Source organism: Mesocricetus auratus, unplaced genomic scaffold (assembly GCF_017639785.1).
Source record: "Mesocricetus auratus isolate SY011 unplaced genomic scaffold, BCM_Maur_2.0 Super-Scaffold_100009, whole genome shotgun sequence".
NCBI lineage: Eukaryota > Metazoa > Chordata > Mammalia > Rodentia > Cricetidae > Mesocricetus > Mesocricetus auratus.
The window spans coordinates 55,875,275-55,897,954 of NW_024429193.1; the positions used below are offsets into that span (position 1 = coordinate 55,875,275).

General features: G+C 37.8%; 1 protein-coding gene across 1 annotated transcript in view; it reads left to right on the top strand.

The window, feature by feature from the left end:
* Positions 1–22,680, top strand: part of Man1a2 (mannosidase alpha class 1A member 2) — a 110,956-nt gene that overhangs the window by 13,165 nt on the left and 75,111 nt on the right. The window contains exons 2-4 of the mRNA XM_040752147.1: positions 11,690–11,945; positions 14,307–14,403; positions 19,221–19,339. Coding sequence (XP_040608081.1) covers positions 11,690–11,945; positions 14,307–14,403; positions 19,221–19,339 — 472 coding nt within the window. The remainder of the gene's footprint in view (positions 1–11,689; positions 11,946–14,306; positions 14,404–19,220; positions 19,340–22,680) is intronic.

The following is a 22,680-nucleotide window of genomic DNA, read 5'->3' on the forward strand; positions in this document are numbered from 1 at the left end:
ACCTTTGATTTAAGACTGTCATTTTCTAACCTAAATATTAAGAGATGGCCCTGAAAAGATTTGCTCTCTTTTGTTCTCCAAATCTTACAAATTAGGTACTAGTTTTTTAAAAAAGGGAATAGAGTAATCTGGAGACAATATGTGTTATTGCTTTGCTTTTTAGTATTTTGACATTTACATATTTATAAAATCCTCTATTATTTTTGTAACTCTTGGTTTCTCCTTAACTGATACTGATACTACTACTACTACTACTACTATTCAGCAAGTGTTTTAAGTTTTTATTATGTACCAAGTAGTATCCTAAATATTAGGGATTACTGTGAAATATAGAGAACTAATTTCTGACAGTGGACACTACTGAAATCTATATTTTAGATTCAAAACTGGCCATGGTGGTACATGCCATTAATCCCAGCACTTGGAAGGCAGAGGAAGCCAGGTTTCTGTGAGGTTGAGGCTAACCTGGTCTACAGACAGAGGGTGTTCCAGGACAGCTAGGGCTACACAGAGAAACCTTGTCTCAAAAAACAAAACAAAATTTAGATTTAAATCTTACTATCATTCTTAATGCATTTACCTTTGTGAGGTTCTGCTTTGCTATTTGGATCACTGCTATCAATAGTTACTTAGTCATTGCTTTTGCTTCTCATTTTATTTTCTCTAATATATTTTGTGATATTAACTTGTGTAGTTTGATGTATGAACTAGGCTATCTGGAAATAAGTAGCAGATATGCCTAAGTTTTTTTGACTAGTAAAAGATCCTAGCATATGAAAAGAGAGGCCAAACATAGGCATAAATCTGTGTAATTATGTATTTTAAACCATTTGTAATTTGTGTTTAGATGTGTAGGTGCTGTGGCTTCATCTGTGTATTTACTTGTGCAGTGTGCATTCATGATCCCCAATAGTAAGGCAGAGCATGATGAAAAGTTTATGTTTGATGTGTCTGCTAATGCGCTTATTCAAAATGTGAAGTATTTTTCCATTATTTTGTGATGTTGAAATAAACATTTGCCTTTTTACGATCCAGATTTTTTTCCCTTTAGTTAAAAAGCTGGTGGTAGCACATTAGGATGAGGTAACCTTGAGCACTGGCTCTCCTGCAAACTTACTGAAATGTAAATTGATTGAGACTTCAGAAGAGCGTTTAGCTATCCTGACTAATTTACAGTGTGTATTTCTTGAGTTTGCAAGTCTAGGAAATTATCTTTGGGAAACCCTTGCATCACTATACAAAGAAATGTTGAATTTCCCCTGAAGCTGTAACATGATGGGATAAATGATCCAATTGTCTCTCAATGTTGTATTAGTTAAGTAAATTGTAATGGCTTCATGCATACAGAGGTTTTGAATTCTTAAAACATCTATTGATCTTTCTAGTTACTAGAAAAATCACAATTTTCATAGTTTTAAAAAATAACTTATTTATTTTTATCTTATGTTCATTGGTGTTTTGCCTGTGTGTATGTTTGTGTAAGAGTGTCAGATCTTGGAGTTACAGACAGACAGATGTGAGCTGCCATGCAGGTGCCAGGAATTGAACCTGGTTCCTCTGGATGAGCAGCCAGTGCTCTTAACTGCTGAGTCATCTCTCTAGTTCTAGTTTTCATAATTTTAGTGTATTTAATACCTTATGTTAAGTCCCCCATATCTGTCTTGTTTTAAAAAAGTTACAAACATACATAGCATCAACAGGTAAATGTTAGGGTCTGCAGTAGAGTTCTTCACATTTTCTTATTTCAGCTGAAGATTTATCCTTGAAGTCAGATTTTGGCTCAACACTGTCATTTTCAGTACTTGATTTTATATGCTTATAACATGCTTCACACATTTCTCAATATTATTATGGTTTGGGTATATTGACGTTTTGGGGCTCTGTCTCAACTATGTTATCCATTTAGATATTCTGTTGTATAGTTAGCTCAGAAGTTATATGCTCCTCAGCTGATAGATTTTTAGAAAAGATTCATTCTGCAGAAACATTTAGAATGTAATATTAGTGCATCTATTTTTCTTCAAGATTAAAATGTGGAATTACTGGGTTTCAGTGTTGTTTCAGCAGCCTGTGACATTCAGAGTTCTAGGGTGACACTTCAGCCCATGTCTTTATAAACCTGGTATTATTCTACTAAAGACCAATTTTAGTTTTTGTTTTCCTTGATTATTTATGAAGTGAGAATATTTGTGAACATTTATGAAGAGAATATTTGTGAACAAATTTCTTGGTTGCTTAGGTTTTGTATTCTTTAAGACTTTCTCCTTCCTTATTTTGTGTTTGAGAAGGCACATCCCTGTGTGGCCCTGGCTGCTTTGGAACTTCTGGGTTCAAGGATCTTTAGCCTCAGCCTCCCAAGTATTTCTGGGATGACATGGGTGCTACTACACCCAGCTCTGTTGATTTTTTTTTCCCTTTGGGGCTTTTGCTGACATTTGACTTAGCATGTCTAAAGTTATACTAGTCATCTTTCTCACTCTTTCCTTTTATCTGTTTCCTTCTTTAGTGTTTGTATGATGAGTGTGTGCATGCACACACATGTGTTTGTGCATCCATGTGGAGACCAGAAGTTGATGTCAGTGTCCTCTATTGCTCTCTACATTTATTTATTTTTTATTTATTCATTCGTTCATTCATTCATTCATTTATAGGCAGAATCTTTCACTGAACTTGGAGCTGACTGATTTGACAAGATTAGCTGGCCAGGAGGCTCCAGGGATCCTTTTGTGTCCACTATCCTTGAATTGGTATTAAAGACATGCACTGAGATTTGCCAAGAGTACAGGCATACACCATATGACCTAAGTTTCTGTGTGAGTTGGAATCTGAACTCAGGTCTTCATTACTTATTCATTGCTTATATGGCAAGTGCTTCATCGACTGAGCCATCTCCTCATCCCTCCCTTTCCTCTTTATTCTCTGCATTAATTAATGATACACCTGTTTTACATGCCAGTGTAGAAAAATATCATTTAACTCCCTTCCCTTTCTATATTCATTCACCCAAGTTCATTGATTCTGCCTTTTTAAGGTTAAAAAAAAAAAGCAAACCATGTCTTTGTGTGTGTGTGTGTGAGCTTGTGTATGCAAAGAGAGCATTGTATCTCTTGGAGCTAGAGTTACAGATAATAGTAAGCAGACAGACATGGGTGCTGGGATCTGAACTTGGATTTTCTGGAAGAGCAGCAAGTGAGGTTTTTTTTTTTTTGTTTTTTTTGGTTTTTCAAGACAGGGTTTCTCTGTATTGTTTTGGAGGCTGTCCTGGCACTCGCTCTGTAGACCAGGCTGGCCTCGAACTCACAGAGATCCACCTGCCTCTGCCTCCCGAGCAGCAAGTGATCTTAACCACTGAGCCATCTCTCCAGTCTCTTGGTTCTTCATATCTAGTGTATGTGTGTATGTGCATGTGTTCGCCCTCATGGCCTCTTTGACCTTCTAGTTCCTTTCCCAGTCTCTGTTCCTCCTGTACCAAAGTCAATCCTGATAATCTTTCTAAGATATAAGTGTAGTTATGTTGTTTCAAATTGAAGTCCTTCAGGAGCTTCCTCTTGTACTCAGTTCATGCATCCCTCCCCCCCCCCCCCAGTTTTCTTGTTAAGATCATTCTGTAGTATGTTTTCTTCTACTCGTGATTTGCTGTATTGGCTATACCAAATTACTTTGTTTAGTATGCCGTGTCGCTTCTTTGTGCCATCATACACTCTAAATTCTGTGCTTTAATTTCTTGTTCAGCCCGACAGATTTCCATTCTTCTAATTTCTATTTGATGTTTATATCTATCTCTATACAAATCTGTTTTCAGAGCATTCTCTGTATGCTTAACATATAGCTATTTTTTCCATGTGTGGCTTACCTTTTCTGTAACAGTTGCAGGATTGTACTTTCTCTGTTGTGGTTTACTCATTGTGTACTCTGTTTACAAATTTGATTTTTACTCCTCTGAATGAGCAAATCTTTTTGGCATGTGTTTATATGTGTGAGGGGTGTGTGTGTATGTGTGTATTCCCAGAGTCTATTTTAGTATTCCTTATCTTTTGGAAATACTGGTTGATTATCATTGGATAACTATTCATTTGACCTAAAACTACTATTAAGATGAAATCCTATTAAGATTCAAGTTAGACTAATCAGTTAGTGTTCACTGTATAAGCAGAAAAGAATTAACAGTCAAATTGATGATCTGTGCCTGAAGAAAAGCAGTGAGTTTGTGTTGATGGTCCTGGGCTGCTTCATGGTGTAGCAGTGCTTTGGAGCCTATGGATCCTCATGACAGTTTGGGTTTGGTATTGGTGCTTGAGGCTCAGTGGATTTTTTAGTGCTTAGCTTTGAATATCTCTTGAGCTTTTATCATGTGACTTATGCATTACTTGTACTGATACAGAGTTAGGCTTCTCTATTAACATGTCTGAAGAGGAGGGTGCATTCTTATGGGATGGGGGAGTCCCAGTGGTACAGTTTGTACTCTTGATTCTTAACATAATCAGTATCCTAGAAAGTGCATGAGTTGGCCTACCATATTATACAGAAAGTTCTTTGTTGTTTATGTGAGAGTGCTATTCTGTGTAGATAGAGTGCATTCATTTGCTACTGAGAATCATCTTAGACTGAATTGTGAATAACTGCCTTATAATAGTTGGCACCATGTTATCTCTTGGCCACCTCCAAGTTTGAGGGGTCCTTGAAGGTGAGGCATTTCTCTTTATAGGTGTTCATTTTCCTGGTGTTCACTAAGTTGCGCACAATTTCATTTGTGTTGTTTCACTATTTTCTTTACCAGTTGTTGATTGCCCTCTAGTCATTTACTAAATATGGTTACTAAATAACTTTATCAGTTTTTTTATTTTTTCCTACATTGTATGAATATCCCTTTAATATTATTAAAACAGAATGGCTGAAAGAACTGTGGCTGTCAATCTTAGCAAGGAAATAATGACCAAGCTCACCAGTGTAAACATGGTATTGCCATAGAAGAGGCATGAGTAGAAGTTGGAAGGCTTGGGGTCTAGAAAGGCGGGACCATAGGGTGGTAGAGGAAAGTGTTTGCTGAGTACTGGCCATTCCCTTCCTTGCTGCACTCTTACTTGCAATAGTTTGTCAATCCCTATAGACTTCTGTCTGTTTTGTTCTTTCTTTTATTTCTTGTTTAGTTTTTGCTGTTGATGGTTTTCCACTGCAGTCAAGTAGAAGCATCTTGTCACTCATCTTGAAGGGGATTGCTTTTGTAGCTTAGGAATAACTGTATTGAGTGATAAGAATATTTGCCTTTGGAAAGTATCTTTTATTTGATTTTCTCTTTTTCTTTGTTATGAGGTATAGACATCAGAAATGGATATTGACTTTTACTCTCTTTTTTGCTTTTAATGAATGGTTTTTATTATTTTTTTATTATTAGAAAAAATTTTATTGGTAAAAATTTCTAAAGCTTTCAAAGATAAATCCAATTATGATGTATTATTCCTTTTTCTGGTGCTTTTTTCTAAAACACTAAAATTTAAGGAGTTCAAGTTTTTATTTTTAAAATTAATTATAAAAATTACATAAATTGTCAGTTCACACATGTTGCTTTCCAAATGTACTTGTAGCTGAGCAGTTAAATCTAGCATTTACCTAATAAAGTAAAATGTTGGGAGCTATTACATGACAATATTATTAACAGCTAGACGTTCTATTACTACCACATGAGTTTTTATTTGGATTTGAGGGTGAATTTGGCAAGTTGCTTATTTTAAAGACAATTGTCACTTATAGCTCTTTGACTGTATCTTTGCAATGGGGTGTAGGATCTTGGAACTTGTTTGCCTTTGAATCTTTCATGAGCCTCTGTTACCTGCCTGTTGAGCTAAGCTTTCCATCATAGATCTAAACAAAATCCAAACTCTCTGACTTAGTAGCTTTTATCTTATTAGGAAAGATACTTAATCACACACAACATCATGTATGATGGTACTGTGGAACAGAATTAGGATGCCGTGAGACTGTGTTAGAGAAACTTCCTAATCCAGGAGGTACTTGGAGAAATTATAATTGATTTGTAGCTTGAAGGTAAAGAAGGAGTTCAAGAGTGTTTTAAATAAAGGGGAAATACCATGCACAAGAAGCTATCAGTGGGAAGAGTTTTAAGGGACTGCAAGGAGTGTGGCTGAACACAAAAGATGCTTGTACAAGATGAAGCTGTAGAGATAGGATAAGGTACATTATGTAGGTGTTTTTTCCCTGCTATAGTAGGATTCCTCAATATAAGGAGGGAATAAATGGAGTATTGCAAATGAGGGTGACATAGTTTGTCTGGTGTCAGAAAGTTTTTGTTCTGCCATGTAGCAAAGCGCTCCCAGTGGAACCACAGTGGATGTGTGAAGACTGTTGGAAGGCTATTACAGGTACATTGGTAGCCTGGATCACAGCTAGAAACACTGGAGAAAGCAGATGAGTGATCAGATATATTTAGGGGGCAATATGAGAGCAGTTTCTATTGAGTTTCATTTAGATAATAAGAGAAGTTGCTATTGACTAGGATGAAGAATGAAAAGAAAGTGAGTTTTAGGGACAGAACCCACTATTCTAGTTTGGATTGTTCAGTAGAGGCTTCAGGTAAACCATTACAAGCACTATTTGGGGACTTGGATTAGAAATAAGAGTCAATGAGGAGGCCTGGGCTACCTATGGGGTGCTGAGCAGTGGATCAGTGTTTATCCCTCGAATACTAACAGACATCGTGTGTCCATAACACAAAGAGGGTTGCTCTCTCTGCCTGGACTCTTAGGGAAGTGCCTGGGTCCTACCCTGAATGAAATGATAGACTCTAGATATCCCCTGTGTGGAAGGAAGGAATTGGCAATAGGGTGGGAGGATGGGGGGGATGGTGGGGGTGCGGGAGGAGGGGAGGGAGAGGGAACTGGGATTGACATGTAAAACAAGCTATTTAAAATTAAAATAAAAAAATAAAAAAAGAAATAAGAATTTTCCTTTTGCTAAGTGAAGAATACTAATTTTGTTCTTTACATTCTGTCTTTGAGTTCATATTGTTAGTATTCAGGCATCTTTACTGTCCTGGCCTGACAGTATACACCCTCAGCTGTAGCCACTAAGAGCATCTCCTGTGCATATCCATCCACTCTGTTCCCTTTTAAAGGAGCTCAACCCACCTCCCATCCAACTCTTTCTTTTCTGCTCTCTCTTACACCCCTCACCCTCTTTCCTTTCCCCTCTCCTTCTGCTCATGTTCCCAGAGGCTGGTCTCCCCTGTTAGCTTTCCCATTTTTATGATCCCTTTCCCTAATAAAAACCCCTCTGCTTGAACCCTGTCATATGGCATCTTTCTCTCAAGTGCCGCTTTTCTTAAATTACAGCACGTATCACATGTGTTTTATAGAAGTTAATCACATTTCCTGAAAGAAATTTTGATTTTTATAGATCTTCTAAAGCTGTTGGTCTGTGAAAGGGAACTGTGATTCATAAATTTTATTCTCTTTCCTTATGCCTTGTGGCTCAGGCCTTGGAGTTTCACCTGGAGGCCTGCTCAGCTACTGCTCTATGAGAGACTGTGTGGGTTCCCTCTCCCTCACCCCCAGACAGGGTTTCTCTGTGTAGCTCTGACTGTCCTGGAACTTGCTCTGTAGACCAGGCTGGCCTTGAAGTCAGAGATTGCCTGCTGCTGGGATTAAAGGTATGCACCATCCAGCTAAGATGACATATGGTTAGAGAAAAGACTAATGAGGACTTAGTGAAGTAGTTGAACTGGAGTAAGCTGTAGGTGTAGGGTATCCTGGGAGTTTGAAGTTGATCCATTTTGGGAAGCTTCTGTGTCAAGCAGATTTCGGGCCATCTAGAAACAAACACAGGTCCTGTGCATATTATAGTCTGCCCTAATGTCCACTCCTTCAGGGACCCACTTGGACTAAGAGCTACTGTTCCCAGGGGTTTCCAGGTACCACAGGAAGAATTGAGGTATTATAATCTTTAGTGGTGGCCTCAGAAATAGAAGGTTGGTGCAACTCTTGAGTGCTATTGTAGGCACACGGACAAAGGAAGTTTTGGCCCCGCACTAGAGGGGAGAGAGAAAGCACAGTTTTCCATCAGTTTTGTCGTCTACGTTTTTGCAGGTTTTCCAATAAGTTGCTATTATTGTCCTGTTTAGGGAAGCTGAAGGTTGTAAGAGTGCAGGTCTTGGTCCCAAAGGACAATGATGCATATTAACTAGCTGTGTATATGGCTGTGTGTGGGAGTGGGTGATAATGAGAAAGGGAGGGCAGCTTGAAGAGAATGAAGGAACCCAATTCAGGGCTTGCTGGACTTGCAGCCTGGGGTCCTCTCATGCATTCTTTAGTAACTGTGTGTTTGGCAGAGGCCTTCTGTCATATGAGAAAGGAGGCTCAGAAAGGTGATATATGTATGTTTAATGTCCCCCACATAGTGAAGATTCCATAGGCCTTACAGAGAGAAGTCCTAGGTTACTATGTTTTGTCTTGCTGAAAAGGCTGTGGTGAATAAGGAGACTATGACTAAGTAATCTTTGGAAATTCTGTGTTAGACATTTCTGTCACAGAGCTCAGGTCCTGTAAAATGGTCATGTTTCATTGAGAAGCTTTGAGAAGATACGTGGGATGTATTGTGGCCTGTATCCATTGCCCTCCACTTCAGGGCTGGCTCTAGATGATTGTGTATACTAACTGTCTGCAGGGGTTCAGTGGTGGGTGAAGATGCTGTATAGTTACGTCTGTGAGCCTTTGCAAACGTGGTGGGCTTTTGAATGTTGCTCAACAGTTAGGTGAGGTAGTGCAGTTCTGGACTGGAAGCTGTTTGTCTACTTATTGGTTACACACTGTGGGTTTGGTCACGCATTCTTCACAATCCAACTAAAAGCCAACCAACTTAATAATGAAAGCAGAAAAGGGGGATTTGTTCAGTGTGGCTACATTACGATGGATGGACTTGAGGGGGGTTGTCACTGGATCTTTATTCCTTTATTAATTAGCTCCATTAATTGGCTTATTGAGGACAGGTGGCTTGTTGGAGCATAGGCTGTTAGTCCCTAGCTTCCTTCTGGAGACTCCACTACTTGTCAGGAAGACAGAACTTCCCTCAAAAGGACTAGCTCTCCTTTTTGACTGTACTCTTCCTGGGATTCAGTACTGAGCCCTCCACTTTTCTGAATCTCTGTGTAGCCTGTGCTTGCATTGAATAAATCGGGGAGACTCTTAGCTGAAAGAGACAGAGCACCCAACTGGCAGAAACTCCACAGAATCTGAAAACTGGGGCAGGCAATTGAGGACTCCAGCAGAATCTCTCTCTCTCTTCTCTCTTGATCCATACTGGCAATTTGTCCTCATGATGATTGTCTCATGGTTGACTCATAAAGATGTAACAGCTATATTTAAAGAGAAGAATAATAGTTGGGTCAGTTTAGACTTAGTAGTCAAAAGGTTGTTTTCTCAGCTGACTTTGTCCATTTCTTAATGCACAGAGAAAAATATTTCCCAGTAGACCTCTTTTTTGTTTATTAAATTAGGGTTATGTGATTACCCGTAGCTGTGGACAGGTGAGAAAGATCTGGATGACATAGATGAATTATGGGGTGTTCTACTGGGCAGGCACAATGTTCTGTTTTTGGTAAGCTAGCTTTGTAGGTTTTGTGTGTGCTCCAGTGTGCGTGCGTGCATCTGTGTGTGTGTGTGTGTGTGTGTGTGTGTGTGTGTGTCTGTCTGTCTGTCTGTCTGTCTGTCTGTCTGTCTGTCTGTCTTCTGTTTAACCATCTATTGAAGGACATCTGGATTTCTAGTTTGTGTCTATTATGAAGAAAGCTGGTATAAATATTTATATAGACTTTTATTTGAGTTTAAAAATTATGGTAAAGTCTATATAATTTATCATGGCCTTCTTGAAGTACAATGGCATTAGGTACTTCATATTGTTTGTATAGCCATGAGTTGTTGTGATATTTTGTTTATGATTCAACAAATAAAGTTTACCTGAAGATCAGAGTACAAAGGTAGCCACATTAGTTAGCCATAGAGACCAGGCATTGGTGGTACTTTTAATTCCAGCACTCAGAAAACAGAGGCAGACAGATCTCTGTTAGTTCAAGGCCACCCTGAACTACACAAAATTGATCCAGTCTAAAAGAGAAACAGAGGTCACACAAAGGTGATCTCAGCACTTAGGATCCCAAGCCTTTAATCCCAGCACTAGAGAGGAATGTAAGGTGGGAGACAGGAGCTCAGTGCAGTCTGAGGTTGGTGGAGAGCAGTGCAGTCTAAGGCAGTCTGAGGAACCGTGCAGTCTGAGTACACATCACCCTTTCAGTCTGAGCATTTGTAGAGGTAAGAGCTCTCTAGTGGTTGGCCGCTTTGCTTTTTTCCCCTTCCACTTTAACCCCAATATCTGTCTCTGGGTTTTTATTATTAATAATCATTCTCCTTCATTTCAAGGCCTCTTTTTATCTTGGGAACAGAAACTCTGTGCCCATAAAACAATGACTTTATCACCCTTACTCCAGGCCCTGGATACCAATATTTTATTTTGTAGCTCCGTAGCTTTACCTTCTCTACATACCTCACATGAGTGGAACAGCATTTGCCTTTCTATGACAGGATAGTATTTTAGGCTTTCGTGTGCATGCCTTTAATCCCAGCATTCGGGAGGCAGAGACAGGTAGATCTATGTGAATTCAAGACCAGCATGGTCTACAAGAGCTAGTTCCAGGACAGTCTCCAAAGCCACAGAGAAACCCTGTCTGGAAAAAACCAAAAAAACCACAAAAAAAAAAAGAAAGAAAAGAAAGAAAGAAAGAAAGAAAGAAAGAAAAGAAAAGAAAAAAAAAAGAAACATGGTATCCCTCATGGAATGCTACATTAGACTTTGGACAGTTCCAACCCTGTGTCCACTAAATCTAGCAAAGGGCTATGTATAATGCAGGCTGAGTAGCTCTCATCAGAAAAGCCAGCAGGCATGGCATGCAAAAGATTTCAGATTTCAGAGTGTTTAGGAGTAAGAATTTTAGATTAGGGAAACACAACCAGAATTTTACAAAACCTTCTGATAAACTGAAATCTTGTGATCTCAATTATTTAGGATAAGAAACAATGTATTCTAACTAAAGTAGAACTTTTATTTTAAAAAAAGGCTGAAGAGAGTTTTAATTATTCATCAGTTGGGAATCATTATGTTATTTAATCTTGGCCATTTGCAAAGCAGCTTCAGCAGCATATGCTGCACTAAATAATGAAGGTTTCCTACCTCTAATTTCCAGTCTCTTCCCTTGGTCCTAGGTTCATGTGTTTGTCCCCTCTCTGCTATTTAAACCACTGATTGACTTTCTCTCCCTTTCCTCCTGGCCTTATTGACCTCCTGTCCCTCTTTTCGTGGATCTCCTTCAAGTTACTGGTTCTAGTTTTCTCTGTTCTTTTTCATGGAATTAGAACTTTTTTATGGACTTCCTCTTTCCATGTAAAATATGTACTCAGCATCTAGAATACATTTTCCTTTTCATACTATCTTATATTTATCTTACTCTTTGGGCAGATAGATAGATAGATGATAGATATGAGTTTCTGTCACTAATAAGTCTTATCTTTTAGTGGAGGGGACTAGAAAACAAGCAGTAGAATTTAGAGGAAGAACTTTAAGGTTTGGTGTACTACTCTTTCTTACCAGTTTTTCAAATTTAAATTTATTTTTTATTTTTAATTCACAGGGAAGAAGAAGAGCGTCTGAGAAATAAGATTCGAGCTGATCATGAAAAGGCTCTGGAAGAAGCAAAAGAAAAATTAAGAAAGTCAAGAGAGGAAATCCGTGCTGAAATTCAAACAGAGAAAAGTAAAGTAGCCCAAGCAATGAAAATAAAAGAGACCAGGGTACTGCCACCTGTCCCTGTCCCACAGCGTGTAGGGGTCAGTGGTGGAGACCCAGAAGACAATGAAATCAGGAAGAAAAGAGAAAAAATTAAAGAGGTAATAAGCTGAAGTTTGTGATATGGAGTGGTTGCAGATATGTGTCTGACTGATTATTATGTGGTGTTATACATTGTGTTTGTTCATTAGTACAGTTGTAATTCAGATTCCAGGTTGATACAATGTAAGTTTTTGAAAAAAACATTTGATCCAAGTTTCCTTAGATGGTTACTTTACCTTCACTATGTTAGAGAGCTTTTAAAACATAGGACTTAGCCGGGCGTTGGTGGTGCACGCCTTTAATCCCAGCACTCGGGAGGCAGAGGCAGGCGGATCTCTGTGAGTTCGAGACCAGCCTGGACTACCAAGTGAGTTCCAGGACAGCCTCCAAAGCCACAGAGAAACCCTGTCTCGAAAAACCAAAAAAAAAAAACCAACAACAACAACAAAGAAAAAAACCACAGGACTTTATATGATATAGTGGAGTCCATGTATAAGTTTATTGAATAAACAATTTAAAATACTCATTTTGAAGGTAATGTACTAGATTCTGTCACAAACAAGGATTTAAACAATTTGTGCTGTATGAGCCATGTTTTAAGGAACTGTACTGCTATTAGGACCATGTTCCTTTCAAAGATTCTTAATGGATTGAAGGATAGAAAAAGAATAATTTCAAAATACTTTAAATTTATTTGGCCTCAGAATTCTTTCAAGGAATTCTAGTAGTTCTAGGAATTCCTGATTAAGAGAATACCAGCTCTAGTGAATTTGAATTAAACTGTGTTAACTGGGGCTCTTGATAACTTTGAGTATAGTTTACAGTTGTACTGCTTGAGAAGAAGCTTCATGAGGTGTAACAGCATCAACAAGAATAAATTTAATTTATACAGTCAGGTATATATATAATGGATATATATTTTTAAAACTTGGTCTGGCAGTTTTTCTCACTGCCATGACATATTTGACAGGAGCTACAAAGGAAGGAAGGAAGGAAGGGAAGAAGGGTGGGTGGATTTATTTTGACTCACAGTTTGAAAGGACAAACTGAGTCAGGGAAGGTGAGATGGCTAGTCATGTTGTATCTGCAGTCAGGAAGGAAGAGAGTGGTAAGTCCTGTACTCAGCTGGCTTCCTCCCTTTCTCCCCCTTCCCCCAGTTTGAACTAAGTGGAAGGGATGGTGCCACTCACTTTCAGCGTGGCTCTTTCTTCCTCAGTGAAACACCCTCACAGACGTAGCCAGAGTTGTTACTAAGTGGTTCCTTATCCTTTGAACAGGGGCATTGACATGGCTCATTCTAAGTCTGTAATATGCATTTTTCTCTGTCTCTTTCCTTTTGTTTCTTAGTTTTTCATTGTTGGGAGAGAGTTAGTCATTATCAGTTTTAGGATTAAATTATATTACATAAACCTTGAGATTATATAATGAGATGATCTCCTTCCTCTTAATGTCTGTCCTAATATGAATACAAAGGACTTGATTATCCTACTTGATCTATGTACTCATCCAGTCACTGTGAGTAAAGACTGACAAATTACAACCTCTGAGCTAAATTTCTTTCATTTGGCTGGTTCTGAAAAATCAATTTTAGATAGAATACAGACATGGCCATTTGGTTCCATATTACCTAGGATTACATTCTCTTTCTGCAACAGTTTAAATCTTCTGGTCTCTGGACTAAAGGTAAGAGATTGTGTAGTCAGGCTGAATTAATTGGTGGTAGAAGCAAAGCCCCTTGATTGACAATCTAGTCATTATCACAGTGAAGAAAGACGAGCTGCTTCCCAAAGCATTAGTAGTTTATAAAAGGAAAGAATGCCAAATAGCTACTTTTCTTCCCCCAAGTAACTTTTTGATTACGTCTGATTTTTTTTGTTTTATAGATTGAAATTGAATGTAGGTGTTTTAGTTAAAGTTTCTATTGCTGCTACAGAACACCATGACCAAAAGGGGAGGGAAGGGCTTATTTGGCTTACACTTCCTTGTTGCTTTTCATCATTGAAGGAAGTCATGACAGAAACTCCAATAAGCCAGGGACCTGAAGGCAGGATCTGATGCAGAGGCTATGGAGGGGTGCTGCAGGCTTGCTCAGTCTGCTTTCTTATAGAACCCAGGACCGCCAGCCCAGGGATGGCGCCACTCCCCATCTTTCATCAATTGCTAATTAAGAAGATGCCCTAGAGGTGGGGAGGCATTTTCTCACTTGAGGTTCCCTCCTTTCAGATAACTCTAGCTTGTGTCAGGTTGACAAAAGGCTAGCCAGCACAGTAAGTATCTGAAACAAGTGTTAATTGAATTATATGCTAATGTAGGAAACGTGGCAGAATGGGTAAAGATATAATAACCCAGCTCTAAATTACATGAAGTAAAATAGTCTGTGGAAAACTTCAAGTGGAGCATTGTAATTTTTCTCTTCTCAGATGATGAAGCATGCCTGGGATAATTACAGAACATATGGATGGGGACATAATGAGCTCAGACCTATTGCAAGGAAAGGGCACTCCACTAACATATTTGGTAAGGTCAACTTTTTTGAATTACTGTTTTGTTTGTTTGTTTTTTCTTCCTTTATCTTTGAAAACAAGATCTAGCCTTTTAAAGTACTCTCCAAGATCTCTATTCTGTGTAGCTATAATTTGAACTTTTTGTTTTAGTATGCCAAGATTTAGTTCTAGTTGCACTGGAATACATAGCTTTGTGTTAGATATTGTATTGACTCAGATACTTCATTCATTTAAGGATTTTAAAGCTTTTTTTTCCTCCTGCTTTTTGTTTGTTTGTTTGCTTAATGCCATAATGGTAGGTATCTATTTGCAGGGTTTTTTTTGTTTTCCCTTCAAGGTAGTAAGTGCCATTTCTGATACTCAAAAGGAAAGAGGAACAGTTTAGAGATTCCAGTGTGCTATTAGAAGTTTAATAGGCAGCACCAGAAGTGATTTGATGGTAATTGAGTGGATGATGATGTACTGAGTGGATGATGTTGTGCATTGATGGTGTGTGTGTGTGTGTGTGTGTGTGTGTGCGCGCGCGCACGTGCACTCGCTGAGGAAGGGGTGTAAATAGGTCTGAGTAAGAACTGTATTATTCTTGAGCTTGTTCTTTTTCCTTTTCAGCTCAGTTCACTTGTTAAATGTAACTTGCCCAACTAATTTTGACTAGCATGTTTCATTAAACCCAGGGTTAGTTTTGGGAATTGTCAGAGCTGTCCCTTGGGTCATCACTCCTTCCTCTTGTTTTGACTGTTGATGTGTTGGCTGTCTTGGTAGTATCTATTGGTGAACACACATGCTGAAGTCTTATACACTATTCACAGGCAGTGCAGTTTTCTTTATTATTTATAGTATGCCATAGTAATAGTTCAAATAACAGTATTTTTACTTGTTACAAATTTTTCTAATGGTATTATTTCTCAGAATATGTGTGTCTTTCTTTTCTTTTCTTTTTTGGTCAGAAAAAATATCTTAAAGGTTAAGTTGTCCTGAGTTTGAAAGTTGTGGGAAGAAAAGATTTCCTTTGGGTGGCTAGTCAGTAGCTACCAGATTTTTCATAATATATTTTATTTAGCTGATATCATTTAATGAAATAGAATATATTTCCTCTGCAAATGCATTACAGATGAAAAGTTCCAGTTGCTTTGTAGATGTCACAAATGACAGTTCTCTAAAAGACATTGTATATTTAATGGTCAGTTAAATTAGGTCATCTTCTGGTGACTGTCCTTATATATTGAGCACAGCGATAGGCAATGAGCTTTAAGGATTTGAAGATAAACATGTATTGAAAATAGGTGACTGTGAATTTTCTACATTAAATTAAAAATTGTGTGTGTGTGTACATATACATGAGCTATGGAACTGTGTGGAGAAACATATCTCCTCCCTACTCCCATGGGTGGAGGTCTTGTTTTTTTCTTCCTCTATGGAGATCCAGGACGCAAACTCAGGTTGCCATGCTGTTTAGCAAGTGCCTTTACTGTTGGAGTCTCATCCCCAGCCCTGACTTTTCACTGTTTGCCAGTTGTATTGTGCAGTTCATCTCATGTCTTATCATGTACCAAACAGATGGTAGTTCTCATCCTGCTTACAAATATTTTTTAGTTTAAATTAAAATTAATTATACAATTTCTCCCTTTCTTTTCCTCCCTCTAACCTAATCATTCTTTTTAAAGACAGAAAAGTATTTTAGCTCATGGAGAACACACCGTATAAGAAGGAAGTTGTAGTAAAGTGGTAGATAAGAACTCAAGTGCAGTCTGTGTTTTTCAGTAGTCAGAATTAGGTGTTGATAGAGTTTATTATTTTTTGTTTTGTTATTTTCCAGACAAATAATTTGCTAAGGAAGAATAGATCATTTACTATTCTTTGTTTAATATTCATACAGAAAGTTTATGGAAGGTTTTTTTAATTCTAAAAATTGTTCTTGCCCTAATCTTTTTGTGCATCTTATTCTTGCTAGTGAAGATGATTTGATGAGTTTTTTTTTTTTTTAAAGTTTCTACTTTTTAAAAAAAATGCTGAAGAATGGTAGTTCGGTGTCTCACCTGTCACCCCAAATTTATTATAACTTTGTAGAATACAAGCAAACAAAACCAAACAGTTTTCTTAAATCCATTCTCTGCTACTGTAGGTCATGTGGACAGGTATTGCACTTTTACTCAGTCTTGCAGGTTGCAGGGAGTTAACATAAAGCTTGTCTTTCCTTTAACTTTACTTGTAAATGATTCTTTTATCTGGCAACTGAAATCAGTGTCTTCCTGGCATCACTCTAGTTAGTCCTTGCCACCAGGGTACTCTCTGATAACAGAAAACCCATTTCAAAATGACTTCCACAAAAATAGCATTCAGTTATTGTAGAGAGAAGCCTTTTCCTTGTCAGCTGCTTTGGTTTTTCTCCCCCGCCAGTCGCCTGGGCTCTGCCGCGTTGTAGTCCCCAAGTAACACACAAGACGCTGTATTAATTATGAAGCTGCTGGCCTTGCTTGTTTTTTACTACCTATCTCTGACTTAAGTATTTACCTCATAACTGCCAATCTAGGTATTTCTCTTACCGGAGAAAAGTTTCCGGGCTTCTTACCCCTGTGGCGGTTACATCTTGACTCCCTGTGTTTCTTCTACCCAGAGTCCTCTTAGACTCCTAGTCCCACCTATCTTGCTTCCCTGTTGGCCAACAGTACTTTATTGACATATACACAGGACTTCCCCCATCAAGTTATCTCTGTGGGGTCCTAGTAGAGACCTAATTCAGCTTTTCCCTATTTCTTCCTTCCCTGTGTTTGCTGGTTTCTTAGCAGGATAGGTAGGCTTCAACATTTGAAGTTTCAAGTCTTCAGACTACTTACTGCATTTGTAGAATGGGAGAAGGGTTTGGGTTTCTTAGAAATAAGATCGAAAGAATCACTGGTTTTTGTTGTTGCTCACTGATGGGCAATAGTCATGTGTCTTACCCTCTGTGAGCCTGCTGCTGTGAGATCAGGAGGAGGAGACTGCTGCAGACATAGCTTAGCACTGGTCCTAGTGATCCAGATGTGACTAATAGAACAAATCTTTGGGCTTTCTGAGACAAAGTTTTGCTTGTTTATTACTTGTCTATAACTTATCCTCTTGCTTCAGCTTCCCATGTTCTAGAATCATAGGTTTGTATCACTGTGGTTGGCCAGCATGGATACTTTTTATTTGTATATTCTGGAGAATTGTGGAGTTATGTTAAAGAGAGCTCTTTTTGCACTTAAAAAGAGGGATTTGATTCAGCAAAGACTGTTTGACATCACAGTGCATTATCATTATCATTATTATTATTGAGATCCATCTGCCTCCACCTCCAAGTGCTAGAATTAAAGGCATATACTATTACTATCTGGTTGCAGTGCTTTATACAGACTGCTTTTGACTCTGTGTATATGTGTGTGCATTTACAATTTTTTTCCACTTCAGACTTAACTGGGGCTTGATTTGCTAATGTTTAGTTATTTTTGTTTTCATATTCATGAAGGATATTTTGTAGTTTTCTCCCTCCCTCCCTCTTGAAGACAGGGTCTTACTATATAGCCTCCTGGATGGCCTAGACTTTAGCCCGAGTGGTGGGATTAAAAGGTGTGAGCCTGACTAAGTTTAAGTACTCTGTATACTGAGCAGCATCCCTGAAGTATAGTCCTAGTTATTGATTGGAGATCTCTCTAATGATAGTATTTAGTGCTATGCATTTCTTGCTAACTTATCCTGATATTTTTATGTCCTATTTTCATTCAATTAAAATATTCAGACCTTAATCTAGAATTCATATGTTGATTTAAATATCTAAAATCTGAACAGTCCACTTTAATGTAGCCTACCAATTGGCCTGGTTATTTCTGCGACACTAGTGAGATCAGATGGTACTTTTATTTTTCTTAGTGAATTCATATTTTCCAACAGTGGTATATGATATTTATGAAATGAGTTTTGGTTGGTTGTTTTATTAAAGTTTGTATAGAGTTGGAATTGTCAACCTGAACACTAAAGTAGAATTAGTTTATGAAACTTGTAGAATGTGTGATTCTTTTATAGTGAGTGACTATTTGGTGAAATATATTATCAGAAAGATCTCTGTCCTGCTAATCTAAGGTTTTGAAATTTATTGTGAAAATAAAGTAAGACTTTTAAAATATTTTTACTTTACTCATTGCATTTTTATTTCCTTTTGTTGTTGTTGTTTTCTCTGAAAAACTAGGTTAGGAATAGAATTATTATATTGTACCATGCATTCTTGCCACCAGCCTGGTCCTAGAGTCACATCATTCACAAATGAACACGCAGGATGATATACTAATTATAAAGCTGTTGACCATTTGCTATGGATTCTTACTGCCTAGCTCTGACTTAATTATTAATCCATAATTAATAATATATATTTTTATAAGGACTTACCTTTCCGAGGACACCACCCTCCCAGGATCACATGGAAACTCTCTACCCTTGACTACATTTTCCCAGAATCCTCCTCGACTCCTAGTTCCACCTATTGGCCAACAGTGCTTTATTTATCAACCACTCAGACAAGCATATACACAGAATGGCTTCCCCCATCACTATATGGTTGTTTTCATAGAACCATCTTTCAAATTTGTCATTTTGACACTTTTGTTTCTAACTTATTTCTGCTTTAGCTTTTTTAGTTCTACTTTGTGTTCATGTTTATTGGTTCCTTTTCTTTCTCAGTAGTATTGGAAAATGAGCAGTCATGTTATTTTTTGATCATTATAATCTTTGATTTACTTTTGATATATAAAAAAAACTAAAAATGACCTCATATGAAGGGGATGCTTTTAACAACAGCTATTTCTTTCCTCCTAAATATAGGAAGCTCACAGATGGGTGCCACCATAGTGGATGCTTTGGACACCCTTTATATCATGGGGCTTCATGATGAATTCATGGATGGGCAAAGGTGGATTGAAGACAACCTTGATTTCAGTGTGGTGTGTATACTTTGACAATTCATCTAATCCCTTAACTTAGTTATGAAAGTGCAGTGTTAATGCTCTGGTCTGAATGCCTGTATCCTCCCACATTCATGTTGAAATCTAGTCACTAATGTGCTGGAACTAGAAAGGGTCATCAGGGCAGAGCCATTGTGGATATAATTAGTGCCCTTGTAACGTAGTTCTCAGAGAACTACTTTGCTCTGTACACGAGAGATCACGTAAGTACCATCATGAACTAGTTGAGTGGTTCTCACCAGTCACTGAATCTGATTCTAGGAAGGTGAGGAATACATTTCCATCAGTTAGCAGTTACATATGGTGTTTGCTGCTTGATTATTGCGGGCCTCACAGTTGAAGGTGTCAGTTGTGCTGTAAGCATGTTCTCAGCAGTTTGCTGAACCCTTGCTAGGGCATCATTCCTCTTTTGGGATTCTCATTTGTTCTATTATTTTTGTGTAAATACTCACCTTTTCTCACTATCTTCATAATTTTTGCAATTGTCATTTAAGGCATTGTCTTAGCTAGCTGAGGACATAATAGCAGGGGAAGAGGCAATGAACTAAAGTCTAACAAATTAATAAACTGCTTTACTAATACTTAGTTTATAACATTAATAATAATAATAATAGACTATATCCGATTAGAGTAAGCAATGGTGGAATATTGCTAACTATTGAAGATTTCCTTATTAATATGACATTTCTGAGAAGATAGCCTAAGGAAGCCAAGTACATGTGGCTATAAGGCTTACTGTTAATAAATATCAAGGCTAAGGATAGAATTAGAGGTTTGAGATTATATTCTCTTGCCTTTTAAAAGCATATGCCTGTCATCTTTGCTTGTTATGCTGTGTTGAAAATGTCTGTTAGTCCAGTTGTTAAAAGGTGATCTGTCTTTCCCCTTTGTTTCTCCACTGTGCTAATTCTATTAGCATGTGAACCATTCTTCAAAGATGTAAAACAAAAGAGCATTTGTATTTTCATGGTCTGCAAAATTCTGTCATTATTTTATCTATATGCCTCTCCCCTGTTTCTTCTGTCTCTCCATTTAGAACTTTTCTTACCTTCTCTCTCAAGTGAGGGGAGATAAGAATTTTACAAATAATTATATAGCAATAGATGATGTAAATATTATTTGTGCATATAATATGTGATAAAAGCTATTACTAATGGCTGACTTATTTTAAATTCAGTAGCCAGAAAAAAGTTGGATAAGGTGATATTTTTGTTCAGAGACCTGTAAGAAGTAACAGAGTGATTCACATAGTGAGATGAGGGAAAACGGTCAGCTAAGAGAGTATTAAGTATAAAGTGACATCAGGCCTCAAGTTTGCCATTCTGGGAATAGCAATCAGGCCCATATGACCAAGTCAAACAAAAGAATCCTAAGTTAGTGAGATATCAGAAAAAAAATGGGAGGGATCTGAATGTAATAGATCTTAATGAGCATGTTACTCAAAGAGTAATCGGAGGCTGTTGGAAGAGATGTTAGTAGACTAGAGGCTTAAATGCTACTGCAAGATTTAAAATGCTTAGACTATAAGGCACTGAATCTGATATTGAGTCTTGGGATATAAGGCTTGGGTATTGTTTTAGGATGTTACCTTTTATTTTAGTCTTAAGGGTCTTGGGTAAGGCAGAGAGAGACTGAGAATTTTTATGTCTTTACTTATGACCAAAAGTGTAATTAAAAAAAACTAAAACCCTAATAGAGCCCCATTAAACTTGGACTAGAAAGATGAGGGCATGTACAAAAGCAAGAAGTGAGTGTGAAGGCTATTTTTACAGTCTGAAGAGGCTCTATTTCCTCTGTGTACTGAATGTCTACTGCATATCCTATTGTTTGATACATATTGGAAATATTTGAATTAACATTAAGTACTGCTTGCAGGGGTAGTGGTGGAAGGAAGGATGCTACAAGACTAACATGGAGTAGTAGCATGGAGCTCCTCAGTTTTTTATTGGTCCAGTTCTCCTGTGACTCTTGCTCAGCTCTTTGTGGCTCTTTGCTGTCCTTTTGGGAGGGCCAAGCATTGCTGGTGGCAGGCAGCCTGACCTCTAATGTGTAGAAGAGGAGACTCTTTTGACTTCATTTGCAGTGTTGCAGCCAATGTGACCACCTGGTTGGCTGGATGTCTACAGTAGGGCTGCATGTGGAGATGTGGAGGCCAGGACTTTAATGTTAGATAAAGTCTTCCTTGACTGCTGATTGCTCTCCTCCTTAGATATTGAGTCAAGGTCTCTCACTTGAACCCATAGCTTACCTATTTTGCCAGCGTAGCTAGCCAGCTTGCTCTGAGGATCCCCTCTCTCCCATGTCTGCCTCCTATTCTCTGGGGTTGCATGGAGGACTGCCATAACTGTTTGGTATTTATGGGAATACCAGGGATCTGAACTCCAGTCCACATGCCTTCATGGCAGATGCTTTACCTGATGAATTACCTGCCCTAGAAGTTTCCCCGTATATAAGCCTATATGATCATTGCATATAGACTCTCTTATGTAGAAGGTTTATCTATACCGGGCATCAGATCCTCTGGACCTTGAGTTACAGACACAGCTGCCATGTGGGTGCTGGGAATTGAACCAGATCCTTTGGAAGAGCAGTCAGTGCTCCTAACAGCTAACTCTCCATCCTCTGTTTAGTTTCTTATTTTAAAAGTTTTTATCTATTGCTATTTATTATAAAAACCTTTTGCTATATTTATATGTGTATGCATACTGCAGTGTGTAAATGGAGATTATTGGACAGCTTGTGAGAGTCTGTTCTCTCCTTCCACTGTGAATTGAATTCTATGAAATTGTTTGTATATTACATATGTAAATATTTGTGATAAATTTGCTTCAATTTGTTTGCCTTTTAGTTTTGTTTATGATCTTTTCTAGTAGATAATTTTCATATTAGGGAACTATAAAATTCTTAATTGATTTATTACATAATTTGGATTTTATTCTTACACATTACTGCTTTCTTAAGTTTGAAAGTTGCCACATTTTTCTTCTACTTCTGTATTTTACTTTTTAAATTTCTAGCCATCTGTATTTCATTTTGATGTATGTGTGCTGCAAACATCAACATTGATTTCTGACATAGGAGTTGGTTTTCAGAAGTATTAGTTCACTAACCATATTTCTCTTGTGTTTTGGCATCTCCTTTAACAATTGTAAGGTTATAAGGTACCAGCAAAATATTTAATATTCATGAGAAGAGATAGAAATAGTTTATGCTACAATAATTAAAATAAAAATAATGGAGTCATTAGAGAAGTTTTGTTTTTAGGACTTGAGATCCATTATTCAGGAAATGGAGGCCTTCACAAGGAGCCAACAGTGGTC